The sequence below is a fragment of the Peromyscus eremicus genome, chromosome 3 (assembly GCF_949786415.1).
Source record: "Peromyscus eremicus chromosome 3, PerEre_H2_v1, whole genome shotgun sequence".
Lineage (NCBI taxonomy): Eukaryota > Metazoa > Chordata > Mammalia > Rodentia > Cricetidae > Peromyscus > Peromyscus eremicus.
The window spans coordinates 8046109-8061132 of NC_081418.1; the positions used below are offsets into that span (position 1 = coordinate 8046109).

The 15024-nt window shown below is 34.8% G+C and overlaps 1 protein-coding gene across 2 annotated transcripts in view; it reads right to left on the minus strand.

Moving 5' to 3' along the window:
* Positions 1 to 15024, minus strand: part of Pclo (piccolo presynaptic cytomatrix protein) — an 83158-nt gene that overhangs the window by 34182 nt on the left and 33952 nt on the right. For both annotated transcript variants that reach the window (XM_059257267.1, XM_059257265.1), the window contains exon 4: positions 8100 to 8225. In XM_059257267.1, coding sequence (XP_059113250.1) covers positions 8100 to 8225 — 126 coding nt within the window. The remainder of the gene's footprint in view (positions 1 to 8099; positions 8226 to 15024) is intronic.

A 15024-nucleotide genomic window follows, 5' to 3' on the forward strand; every position in this document is an offset into this window, starting at 1 on the left:
ATTTACAATAAGCCAATGGTTAGTATTATAATGACTGGGAAAGACTGAACAATTCTCTTTATGATCTGGAATAGAACAAGGATGCGCACGTCCAGCATCTTTACTCAGCGTAGGTCTTTAAATGCCAGTTCAGGCAGTCATGCAAGAGAAAGACAGGAAAGGCACTGGGACTCGGGGGTAGCAGTCAAACTCTCACTGCTTGCACACTGCTTACAACTACAGAAGCACAAATACATTACCAAATAGTGATTTAAGACCGATAAATGTAGTAAAGTTGCAAGATACAGGGTCAACATACAACACTCAGTAGCATTGCTATAATGACAGTGTATTAACTGAAATAGAAATCAGGAAAGCAAACTCTTTTATAATGTTACAAAATTTAAAGAATAAAGTAGCCAGAAATAAATTTATTTAATTATGTGAAAGATCTTTAGAATAAAAAGTATAAAGCAGTTATGAAAGCCATTGATAAGGACACAAAGAATTGGAAATATAATTATATAGCCACAGTCTTCAAGGATCAATGATGTTAAAAAATGTTGATGTTTCCAAATTCTCCTGCAGACTCAAAGCAACTTCTATTAAATATCAAAGGCACTGTTCACAGAAGAGATAGAATTTTAAATACATTTGGAAGTCCAAAAACTCCCAAACACAGATATCCAACTTGAGAAAAAATTGAAGCAGAAAGTACTGTACTACCACACTCAAAGATACATGATACATTTGTCAACTGTGAAACTCTACAAGCCAATTTATGTTAACTAACTAATATGCACAAAACCTTTTGGAAAAACTTACATTTGCAGGTATTCCATAGAGTATTATTTTAGCATTTAATGATTCAGATGTATTTTCAATCTTAAAGTACATCTTTTACTAGATTGTAGAAAATTTCCAAAAAAATACTATGTCTGCAAATCATGTTTACTACTTAGAATTAAAAGCAAACATTAATATTTTCATGTATTTAAGTTATATCAAGATATATTTTAAGTGATCTGTCAAATAGAGACTTCACAGATGACACTACAATGATATCCACAGACAGTGCCTAGTACACCCGCTACCGGCATAAAAACCAAGACAAAGTCTTAACTTTTTCCAAATGCGCAACAGTGATAATTTACTGTTCAAACTTATAAAATCAGTAAATCACCGGGGCCATCAGGGGAGTGAGACATCTTAAGAAAGGAATAATGGAAAGGACAGGGTAATATGACATGAAACAGAAGGGAAGACAGTTTGGGGAAGGAAGGGACCAGTAAGAAAGGCACATAGGTCACTGGGGAGGGAATTGTGGTAGAGGGGTGGATTAGAACAGAGCATAATGACACATATGTGTGCAAGTGCCGTAATGAAATCCAGTAGTATGGTACCTTAAAATTAATTTAAAAATCTTACTGAAGTATTAGGTAAATGGAATATATTATCAATTAGAAACTGGCATAAGGTTTTAGACTAGTGTTAGAAAATGAGTAAATCCCTTCAGACAGATGTTCTAGTTTAATCTATTATGAAAAAAGACACAGAAGAGCTTAAATTATTTGCATAAAATGATACAGTTACTGGCTGTATACAAATATAACCTTCAACAATCTTCTAGGTCAATGCTAGTATTAGTAAGTAGGAAAATACTTTCAGTTTATGCTTACTAATACTACATTTAGCTCTACTGAATACAACAGATAATCAAATCTATAAACTTGGCACAAAATATACAAATTATTTATGATGTCATTTTAATTATAATAAAGCAAGATAATTTAGAGATTATTACTTATACAATATTAATTAAAGTTGCAGACATTTAAAAACTGAAGATATTAGTGAATAAACAGGAACCTGATATGTGCTATATGATTTTAGGGTCAGCAATGAAAGGAGCAAGGTTGATGGAGTTCCTCATCTCTTTTTTGTCCCTCTGCTAGAGAGAAGCAAGTATCACCCTTGTCTAAGCATGCTGTTATTATACAATGCTGATAGGATACAATCCTATTATCTGATGGAAAGTAAACCACACAGGAAAGATTCATGAACTTAAAGTAGGGAATCAGTTTTAGCAAAGATATTGTGGTTGAGCTTTTCAAAAGCATTAGGAACTATCATTCTGTTTGCTTGTGTGGTCCGTGGAAGATGGCACTACCTCAAAGAAAAATTGCTACAAGATGTCCTTAAGTTCTATGGCTTCCATTGTATCCAGAAATCTTGTCAACACAAGGGCACAGTAAGGAAGTCACCTATCCTGGAAGACGTGCTTTGGCTTTGACAGGGCATTCTCAGTACTGTGGATTATTCTCAATGTTCTAGAATGTACAATCTCTAACTGGATTTTTTTTTTTTTTTACTGAATATATGACAAAAAACACCAATTATGGTTGTGATGCTTTACTTAGCCTTGATGCAAGGAGGAGAAGCTAGGTCTGGCCCCAACTTGGTATGTCAGCCTGTGTTCACTACCCAAGGGAGGCCTTACCCTCTATGAGGAGGTGATGAGGGTAGGATGGGGGTAGGTGGGGGCAGAACGGGAGAAGGGGAGGGAAGTGGAACAGGGTTTGGTATGTAAAAGGAAAGAAATTTTTTTAAATAAAAATATAAAAACATAGAAAAACACTAATTAATAAAAGCAATGAAATTTCCTACCAGCAGTTGAAGAGACAATTGGAACTGATTACAATTGATTTGTAGAAAGAAAGTAACATATTTTTTTTTTTGTACTTCAGTATGAATATTGCAAATCCATGCTTTCACAACCAGAGAAGATAAGGGGATAAAATTTGGTATGATTTGTGTCCCAGCCTTGAGATTGTCTGATAGAATTTTTCTTTTGGTTCACAATGATTACTTAAACAATCCACTATTATGGTCCAGTATTTCTTGGAGACTGATATACATGCCAAAGCCAATTTATTACTATAATCTAGTGTCTTAGAACACTGTGTATTACTAGAGTAAGATAAATCAGAAAGTGACTAAATGATCAGCAGAAGATAATGGGCATGTTAGCATAATCTGATGTACCTCAGGAAATATGTAATTTGCATAATGTCACTATCTCATTTTAAGTAGATTTCAGTTCAGATATAAAAAAATTTCGGGCCGGGCAGTGGTGGCGCACACCTTTAATCTCAGCACTCAGGAGGCAGAGGCAGGTGGATCTCTGTGAGTTTGAGGCCAGCCTGGTCTATAGAGCGAGATTCAGCAAAGGCTCCAAAGCTACACAGAGAAACCCTGTCTCAAAAATCCAAAAAAAAAAAAAAAAAAAAAATTCATAATTGAACTTCTTAGTTGATTCTGTTAATATGCCTAGGATGGATGTTTCTAATGACTAATTAAATGATATTAGCATATTAAAACTATCACATATGAAGAATGACATCTAGTTAAAACAAACAGAGCAAATAAAAGAGTGTGGGAATTATGCAGAGATGAATAGTTAACCGAATGGACAAAGGAAGGTAAAGAAGTGATGAAACACCCAGATGGTTACCCCTTCCACTTGAAGTGTCCAGGTTGAACCATTAACGGCTCTAACTGTTGTTATGTCTTTTTTTATATTCATATATTCTTTTTTTTTTAAAGATTTATTTATTATGTATACAGTGTTCTGTCTGCACATATGCCCGCAGAAGAGGACACCAGATCTCATTACAGATGGTTGTAAGCCACCATGTAGTTGCTGGGAATTGAACTCAGGACCTTTGGAAGAGCAAGCAGTAATCTTAACCTCTGAGCCATCTCTCCAGCCCATATTCATATATTCTTAACAATTTCTTTTTAATGCCATGTAAATGTACTCTGTTACTCAGATAATGGATTTTAACACAGAATATCATCACTTTATTCCAGGAAAATTGTTTCCTAATAAACATAGGTGCTATGAACAGGTGGCAATGTCATCATCTCCACTGAGCATCCTCAAAAGGATAATATAAATTTTATTTCATAATATTATTTTGTAGATTAAATGCACAGACTGTTGCAAACATTTTTGATATATTATTTTAAAGTCCTACATAAATGAGTTAAGAGGAGAACTATAATTAAAAAGGAAGTTTTGGTAAGAAATATCATAATCAATATTTCGCATTAAATGGAAGATTCTAATATTCTTATTATTCTTAAAAGCAGAAGGAGAATGGAATTAGTAGGAGACTGAGACTGAAAGAAATGGGAGATGATGGTCAATGTATTGAATATTTCAGTTACAGAAAAAAATAATTTTGGGCAACTAGCATTCACAGTGAGCGTAGTTGGCATTACTCTACTATTTCCTTGAAATTTGCTGAGTAAATCTTAAATTTCTTCACCAATAAATAAATTATATATAATGTGAAGTATGTACTAATTTGCTTAATTGATAATTAAGTTTATGTACATGTGTATCAGCCTAAGAAAATAATATAGTACAGATAGTTTTTGAGAAGAAATTAAAATATATTTGGCTGTTTAGTATTGTTCGTCATGTATATTATATTGATAAACTGCCTGCCATGTGGTGTTTGAGCGCACTGAGAAGCTGGCTCTTGAAGCAGGGCTGAGCCTCACCCCGCTTTCAGACTCCAACATGTCTTGTAAAAGTGTCTTTTGATGCCCTTCAGCTGAGGAGGGGTTGCTCCCCCACCCCAACTGGGACAGAAACACTCAAGAGTAAAATCCTTGTGTTCTTGAAACAGCAAGAAGCTAAAGTGTTTCCAGCAGGTGTTCCTGCTGTTTGTCATGTGATACAAAAGTGCCTGCTGTGGGAAAGGGAAACTGGAAGTCCAGCTATGGATTCTCATCCAGGGACAGAAAGCTCAAACGGGAACTCAGCTCAGCTTCCCTAGATGGTTTCTGCTGGATGTGAGCGTCTCATTTGATGTTTTAATCTTTATCTGCAGCTATTTGTTATTTTACTTGGAGGGAACATTCTGCTCTGCCTGGTACTCTCCATGAGATCTCACGGGACTCTCCAGCTTGCTGAATTCAAGTGGCTCCCTCACAATGTTTCTGTTGGGTGTTTGTAAGCCTCCAGATTTGATGATTTTACCCTTTTTTGTTCTCTCAATTTTCTTTCACTAATTTTCTCTACTGGATGATTTGAATGCCCAATTTGATATGTTCTTCTATCTGTCTGCTACTTGTCATTTATTCTTTTACTTTTTGCTTGGTATATGCTTATAAAGTCACTCAATCAGCACTGAAAGGATGGCTCTGTTACTCCAGAGCCAGTCTCTCAGTCTCATCCCTATCTCTGCAACAGATCTCCAGCTGCATCTTCCTTCTGCATGCCCAAATCTCCTGAGGATCCCACAGATCTGCCCCTCCTAACCTCCTCTTCAACACTGTAGTCTAGCCCCCAACTCAAGCAGGCATGTCTGGCAGAAAAACAGCCTCCAATACCAGCAGGCATTCCATGTGAACACACCAGCAGAGCAGTCCAGTTTAACAGGCAGCACACAGCCATCACTCTCTCTCTGAAAACCCAGAGAGGAAACAGAAACTAAGGAACAAAACACCCACCCAACAAAGACAAAAATCAGAAATCAGCACCTAGACCTATGCTCATCCCAAACCCAGATGCCTAGACACCAGTGTAAGAACACAATCAGTAACAGCCAGGGCATTATGTCTCCACCACAGTTCAGCTATCCTATCACACCAGGCCCTGAATATTCCAAGATAGCTGAAGCCAAGAAAAAGACCTCAAAACCAACTATATGAAGATGATAGAAATTCTTAAAGACGAAATGAACAAATCCCCTAAAGAGAACCAAGATAATATAAACAAACAGCTGAAAGAGACAAAACCAAACCAAATTAAAAAAAAAAAAAAAAAGACAAGACAAACTGCTCAAGACCGGAAAATGGAAATACAAACTACAATGAAAGCAAAATGGAGGGAATTCTGGAAATGGAAAATTTTGGAATTTAAACAGGAACTATAGAGACAAGCTATGAATTATTTATCGTTCTAAAGTTGGGATGCTATTGACTAAGCTTCCTCAAGTAAAATAGCTGGATAAAATTTGTATAAAGGTGATATTGATATTGTGACATGAAAAGATTTATTATCATTGATCTAGATATAAAGATCCCAAATGATAGTACCCAGATGTTCCTGAGAAGCCTTTCACAGGAGAGGTGGACAAACACTGGAGAGCATTAGACCTAAAATGTATATTGTGAACAAGTTGCCACTCATATCACACCTGAAAGACAATATCAATTCTATAAAGGCTTACAGTATATACTTTGATATGTAGAAATACAGAGAGCCAAAATCTAGAAGAGATGAGCAGTCCTTAAGTTTATATTGAACACATTAAGCAAAGAAATTCAATTATCTGAACAAATATACGTAAATGAAATAAGTCATCTACTACCTATTGACCCATTTATTCACACATAAACTCTTTCCTTAGAAAAGAAATCTAAAACACTGTGAAAATTACCCTCATTGCCTTGAATAAATAGGTTTCAAAGACGTAATAATTTTTTAACATTAAATGATAACAGAACCTCTAGTGCTATATGTTTGGCATTTGAGTAATACTTCATACAAAGAATAAAAATCAAAGCTGCCACAACTGCTCCGAAAGTCTTTGAGACCTGGTGTATAGTGTATTCTCTGAGAAGTTAATGCTGAAGTGCAAGATACTATGTATGAATTAGACATATAGGTATTGACTATTGACAAACAAAATACTGAAATGCACACACACACACACACACACACACACACATACACAGAGAGAGAGAGAGAGAGAGAGAGAGAGAGAGAGAGAGAGAGAGAGAGAGAGTAAAATAAAGGCATTCCAAAAGAAATAATAAAAAAAAGAAATAATCAACCAAAAGAGAGAGTGAATTTATAGCATTTGGCTCTTTCCACATTAAACTGCCGCGACCAACTGAAAGTCATGTTGTGGATCTGAATGTGAAGCTGGAAGAGCTGTCCTTAGGCTGCTTCAATGAGCTGTACCAACGGCCCAAGCACACACTTGATGAGTAAATCTTGTGTAGAGTGTGTGTAAATTCTATAATAATAATTTATCAAAATAGGCAAGGCCCGTGTGTGTAGGTTCCAACACATTTCACTGAAAGTGACAGTGAATCAATTTTAAAGTAGTTAAAGATGTCAAGCAGTAGCAGGCACCATTTAAATCAAGAAGTGAAACTAAAACACTTTTTCCAAATAAATACTTTATTTAGAATAAAGTAGAGAGGTTACAAATATTTTTGTGATAAACAAATGCTCACTACAAAAAATATCACTGAATCTCATGAGCTATATGTATATATAGCTATATAAATATATATATATAGCTCATGAGTATTGCATGTATATGCTATAGAATTTGTATTCAGAATGGTTACACTATCTCATAGAAAAATAAAATTATCATCATAATGTATTTTGAGAACCCATCTATAAATTTACTGTGTAAAGATGATGAAATACATGTTATTTTAAAATATCCACAGTGAGGTGACTAGTATCTAAAAGTAAACAGTACCACATACAAATGTTGGCAAATTTCTGAAGTAAAGCGAATTGTGGATGTCACTGACCATGGAATCTCTGTCCCTGCTATTGCAGCAGGAAAGCATGCCTGTTCCTGTCTAAGTTAGCAATCCTGGCTATGTTCCAAAACACACTGTTGACAAGAAGAGGAGGCAGATGGATTTGGTTTGTGAGCCATCTGTAGCTGGAGACCTGACCTTAGCTTCCACTGAATTTTGTTTTACATTGTCATAGCTGCTTTCAGTCTGATTTTTCTTTTTGATAATAAAATTTTAAACTAGATTATTAAAGGTTTTAAAAAGTACCCATCAGTAAAAATGTTGACTAATTGGGTTTTTAAGTAAAGTATACCAGTAGCTAATAAACTGCCAAAAGAGCAATGTGAGTGAAAGTAAAATTATGTTATTGTGAGTACATTTCCTATTACATCATAATATATTATAACATTGCTATGCCACAATTTCATCACCATCAATTACAAGATTTTGTGATACAAAATATAAACAAATTTGCACATTAATTTTCATACAAATAAAACACATGTAATATGAGTACATTCATTGTGTTTTACCACGGAGTTTCTAATCCTTACCTTCTACAAGTTTCCCCGTGTGTTCTGCACTTCCACCAGGAAGAATCTTAGCAATATAGGCTCCAATTTCTCCACTATGTCCAGGGATTTCTTTACCACCAACAATTCTAATTCCTAGCCCGTTACCTATATTTAAAAATTAGCAAACTGTTAGTAATAATTCGAGAAGTAAACACTTATCAGAAGTAGGTTACACAAAAAGTGGATTAAATACCCAGAAGCCCAGTCCAACACTAAGAGTTGAAACTAGACTTCAATAACAAAATTACATTATTCTGATTCAAAAATAGATTATAATACATAAGGTTATTGGGACTTAAGTATAATCTACAGTAATTAGATTATCATTGAACACTTTCTCAAAGTTGGTCATATTCATTCAAATAGTAAATGCTCCCAAATTAAACCAGATACATATATATATATATATATTTTAAATTACAAAAGAATATGTTCAGAAAAACTTCAAAGTAAATAATTCAACTATGAAACTAAGAACAATTTACTTCCAGAAATGTAACCATGGTTACTGTAAACCAGACAAATACAATCCCAATACTACTTTACATGGTAATAAGACCATAACCTATGTTACTCTTCACTTCCAACTTTAACTCCCCACTGTGTACTGCTTGTGGCACAAGAATGTTGTTTCAGATTATGAATAACTTAGTCCTGGTTCTTTACTCCATAACCAGATTGTTCTATAATTACCCATCAATAATTATGACAAACAATTCTGATACACATGAACTGTTGCAACCTAAGTTGGTGTGCTGTTTCTAAATAAGCTAAAAACAAGTGAGTACTTACAGTACTAGATATATTTCTGTGACAAATTTTAAAGGTTTTGTAGCAAAATGTAATACAAGAAAGCAGAACTCTTAATGTCTAATGAAGACACAATTACCTATTAATTTATGTGAATTTTATTACATTTGATATTGGAAGTACAATTCTTAAAGCTTTTCAGTCTCAAAATCCTGCTCCTTTCTTACTTTATTCTTCAAAAATAATGCCCTGGCCCGTGTCTGCACAGTTCAAGGTTATACAACTAACTATACTAAATCATGGGATCTTTCTGTCACTTCTAAAGCAAAGATATATTTTAGTATAACACAACCTTCCAGTTCATGTGATAAAATAGATGAACTTCCTTCCGCCTCCTCACTTCCTTCCTTTCCTTGTTTCCTTCATGTACCGTCCCTCTTTCTTCCTTTCCTGTCTCTCCCTTGTTTCCCCCAGTCTTCCTCTGTCACTCTACCTTTTTCTCTTGTTTTCTCTTTTCTCTCTTCTTGTTTTCTCCATTTCTCTCCTGCCTTCCATCCCTTATTTAAGTCAGAATAATCAAAATTAGTAACCTGCTTCTAAATGTTCTGTCATTAAGGATTCATGGTGAAGCAAGATACTGACTCCTTTTATTTCCACATTTAGAGATTTTTCTGTCCCAAGGTTCATGGCTCAGCATGACATTTTTAGTAATTATTTTATGCAACAAATTTAACATATTGCATTAATTGAAATAAATCTGGTAAATAACACTCAAATACATCTGGGTCTAACCTGGTGAGTCATTGGAATTTAGACTTTATGAAGTCATCAGGATAGAATCTACAATAACAGTATAGATACTTGTCAATAAAATAGTATTAGCCAGTCTTTAATCAACTAATCTAGTCCATGTTTACCAATATACTAAGTATGTTTTAGAAATTACTAAAAGTTTCATAAAATATTAAAAGTTTGTATAATAACATAAAGTAGGAAAGTAAAAAGTCTTGGGAAGGAAAACTAGGTTGTTTTTACACTAACTTGTATATCATGAAAGCTAATTGAATTTATATGTTTTTTGAAAAATAAAATGTGGATCTTTGGACATTGTGTGTTATATTTCCATAAAACTAAAATATCCGTCTTCAAGTATAGAAAGTACGATGTCAATGTAAGTCGTTGAATGGAAAAATATAGTAGTTTTGAACTAAAATGACTGGAATTAAAGGGCCCATAATATGTAGTATTTATATTAGCAATTTTTAGCTTTTTGTATTTATTTTTTTAGTGTGTAGACATACATATGAGAGGTGTGTGTTTCTGTGTGTAAGTATGCGTGTGTAAGTGTGTGTATGTGTGTGTGTGTGTGTGTGTGTGTGTGTGTGTGTAAGCCATGATAATCATGTGGAGGTCTCACGATGACTTGTGGGAGCGGGTTTTCTCCTTCTACCATAGGTTCTGGGACTGAATTCATGTTATCAGGCTCGGTGGCAAATACATTTACCATTTGAGCCATTTGACTGGTTCCATGTTTATATAATGTGAGACCAAAATGAGCCATCTTAGAAATAAGACCAAAATGCTTTCACCCTAAAATTAAGGCCTAAGATTTCTCCTTTTGGGAACAGGCCATTAGTTACTGAAACCAGTCAGTTCAGATTCCAGAAACCAGGAAGTGTAAAAGTAAGATAGTCACGAGGTAATGCCTGCCAGACTATGGAATGTCCTCTCCCTGGTTTCCAGGTAACTGACCACAGAAATGCCCCCACCTGAGGGCAGCCAATGAGAAATGGTGGTGGGCAACCACTCCCTTAGAAGTAAGATTAAGCCATGATTTCTCGAAAGCCCCTAGAAGCGAGCCAATCAGAATTGTACCCGTACTAGCACCCCTAAATGATGTAACTTTGTGATTTTTTTTTTTTTTTTAAAAACTGAGCTTGCAGACAGGCGGCTGCTTCCTCCAGCCTCCACTGTGTTGGATGTATTGGACGAAGTCCCTGCCTAGGCTTGTATATCCAGAATTAAACCTTGCTTTTGCATTCCAGCATGCTCGTCTTTGGTAGTCTCTCTGAGGGTCACGATCTGGGCACAACATATAACTTTTGACAATTTTTTAAGGAAAAACCCTATACAATCTCCTCTGCCATTCTATTTAGTTATGTAGAAGCACTGATTAACACTCTCTTAGTAGGAGGTCACGAAATACACAGGACTTGATTTCACAGTGTGACAGGAGAAAGAAACATATGAAACAACAATTAACATGAAGAATATAATAGCTTTAACCAAAAAAGAAAAGAAAGAAGTTAGAATTTTAAGTAGAGCAAGTCTTACAGGGTCATTTACAATTCACAACACATTTAAAGTGTACCAGAAGAAGCTCAATGAGCCAGCAAAGCAGTAAGAAAAGGCGTTATTATTAATGTGCCTAGAATTACAACAGAAACGGATTGATTGTCTATATCTCTATACATATTATAAATATTTGATACATATACTGAGATATTAGGTTGATGAAATAATTTTTAAAATAACTTATGCATAAAAGTGAGCATATTTAGGGAAAACTATATTCCCATGTGAGTTCACAGTTTGAAGATGATTTAATTGTATATGTTTATCAATATGTTACATTAAATTCTTTAAATGTCACAAAAAAGGCTTTTGTGCCATTTAAAATAATACATGAAAATATTAAGAGATTTTAGAGCATTTAGTTTGGGCAAAATTAAAGTACTGGCTTCACTCCATTCTTATTATTACATGATGCAACTAAGGATCAGGGGAATTTGTATGATTTAAATGTTATAAGTTACGAATAATTATTCTAACAAATTATATTTGTCCATAAAAACCTAAAGAATATAAATGTATCACACAGAGTTTTGTCTTTAGTTTGAGAAAGAAAAATCAGATATCAACACAAATATTAATGCTTGCAAAGTGTGAAGGGCAAAGTAAATGTCTCTGTATACTGTTTACATTAGGTCAATTACATCATCTTTTATGTACGTTAAATATTAATTGTACTCTTAAGGGAATGAACATTTGTTTTTGTACTTTTCATTTATGAATTTCTGTTTTAAACTATAAATGTAAGTACTTAGAAAAGCAAACTAAATTATACTAAAATCAATAGTAATGCACAGTGAAAAAGAAAATGTTACAGTTTGTACATGGATATTGAAATATGAGGAGCGAAAGAATAGTTCATGATTTTTCTTTAATTAAAAATAATTCTGCTTGGTATAAGAGAAACCTTCCTAAAATGCATAGTGATTCCTTAATCACAGTCCACAGATGATACCTTCCTGAAAGCAAGACTGTGAAACACACAAAGCCAGTCCACCTGAAAACCAAAGAGACCAGTTTTAATCTCAGGTATTCCCATTTGCTTTTTCTTATACAGGCATTACTGCTTAGGATGCTGCCCTCCACCAAAATTTTAAATATGTATATGTGTATGTATGTATGTATATATGTATGTATGTATCTTATTTTTCTATCTATGAAAAGATGTTTCTTTTTTCAAAGATATGAAGACAGTATTTCTTTTCTATTTTTAAACTTTACTTCATATTTGTCTTTTCTAATTATATAGATTTATGTTAATGAAAATGTTATATGGGACTCAAAAGGTTTAAAAGGATATCCCCATTCATAACACACAGAATGAGATAAATCCAATTTCCTGCTATATATCTGAAACAACCATTGACATGGCACATAAAAAAAAAATGTCAGAATGTAAAGCAGAGGGCATTTGTATTTTGGCTTTGTTGAACAAGTTTTCAAATGACATATCATGAGTATGCTGTTGTGGCAAGCCACAAGAATATGTTATAAGGAGTCCAGCTGTGTATTAAAGCTATACTTTGGGCAAGTATCTGTCAAAAGGCAAGCCATTTATTATGAATATTTGGTGTTATCCAGCTTTTAATATTTCAGCTGTCTTCTGCTATGAAATTCTTGTGTGCCCAAATATTCCCAGACCATTTGGCAAACAGTTCAGCTCCTCAGACCTGCTGAACTTCTAGGTAACTAACTCCCTATGGCTGAGCCTAGGAGACAAGCTGGCTGGAGACACATAGCTTTGCTTCTTATGCTAATGAAGTTTAGACTATCCTCTTGCCTTGAGGCTTAGTGGCTCTCCAGAGCAATTGACTGAGAACAAAAGAGATTTTTACATATCAAGGTGGAAGGTAGGGTGGAGCAACATTCCTGAGGAGGCAGAAGGAACAGGCGATTTTCTATAGAGGCACACAGAACTACATGACTTGGGAGAAGAGAAAAACACAGAGGTTTGGTTAATGGTAAGGCAGAACTCTTATAGAGTTCGTCAGAGCCAAGAGTAGAGAGCAAGCAGAGATGGAGGGCAAAGAAACAGAGGGTAAAAATGAGGCTGAAAGCATAAGAGCTTAGTCGTTAGCAGGACTATGAGAGGGCAGTAAAAGAGAGGACACAGAGAAACTGTGTCAGAATGGAACTGAAGCTATGTAGACAGGATTTCATCCCAGAGAAATATAGTAGATGGACAAAGAGCTTGGTGTGTCTAGATTTTCTTTTGCCCTGAATGCCTGATGGAGATGTAGCTGTAAAGATAGAATTTTGTCTCAGAGGAATAAAGTTAACAGACATAAGAGCATAGTGTACATAGATTTTTTTTCTCCCACAGATATGCCACGCCAGATGTAGCGTCTTCCCTGGACTCTGGGCAATCCATAAGCTGTTAAAGTAATTTTACTCTGAAGAAATAATTCCCATTAAAAAGTTTTCCAGGACTGACATACTTATGAGCACATTCTTTCTTTATGAAATGACATAACATTTCTGTTTTTTGTTGTATCTTATCTAAAGCAATTGCAAAATTATAAACATCAAGACTAATCTGAGACAGTTCACTAATACTTTCATAAAAACAATTGAAGTAGTCCTCTTGTACTTACTAGGAATAAAGAGTCCAAAGCAATTGAATGTGCTGTCAGAAGGTAGAGTCACTTGATACATATTTTGTAGATATTGAATTATACTAAATCTACTGGGGACAAATATCAGTATTATTGAGTGATCAGGACTCCTGGGCAGAAGTCATTCATTAGTCTTGGGAAGACATTTTTTTTCTTGTGAGATGCTTTTGTAATTTAACAGTGTCACTGAAACTAAACTAGTTACATTAGTTTGAAGCTAGAGTGTGCTTCCATAATAAACACCAGTTTTACTTATAAAAAATATAAGGAAGAAATATAGTACTATTCTAATCCCAAATTGAGAATCAAGTGCTTTAGGATAATTTATGTGTGTGACAGATATATTTTATCATAATTACCATTGAGTCACAATCTCCTTTTCGGCATAGGTAGAATTCATGACTTTCTTATTAATAGGATTTAGCAAAAGTGATGTGCAGCCAGTACTGTGGTTACCACATATTAAAAGAAATGGCATTTTAGCTAACCTAAATGACAGTCCTGCTGGACTTCTGGTGTAAGCTGCTTCTATGAGAGGCCTTGAGTGAGGGACACTTGGCATGGGCCTGAGAAAGAGTTCTAGATGATAAGAGTGGTCCCTGAATGACAGCCATCAGGAAGAACTAGAATTCAGACCTACAACCTCAAGGAACTAACTTTTAAAACCTGCTGCCTTGGGAGGGGCCTCCCATATTTAGAGAGGAACAAAGCTTGATTAGTGCACAGATTGTAGATTTGCAAGGTCACGACTAGGCTCCCCATTTAAACTCTGACAGCTTTGGCACAGTGAATGAGTATTGCTTCAAATCTTAATTTGTTAAGCCATAATACCAAATTAATATGAGAATAAAAATTGTATTTTTATTTTTCTGTGCTAATATTACCTTGTTATCAAAACTTGCAGATTATTAATTTTATAGTACTGAGAAGGCAGTGAGCAATCAATGTTAGAACACAACAATTAAAAAGAAAATGGGCCATGAATAATAATCTTTTGACTTCTGTAGCTGTTGGGGTTCTGGAACAATAAGAGTAGTGAACACTCACTGTCTCAAATAATGAATACATGGATACTTCATCATTCTGACGGCAACACACCCTCCCTCCTCTGCTCAGATGTTAAGGGTGAAAGGAGAAATTGCCATCAGATACATTAAAAGGAGAAATTACTGAGATATGAAAACAAC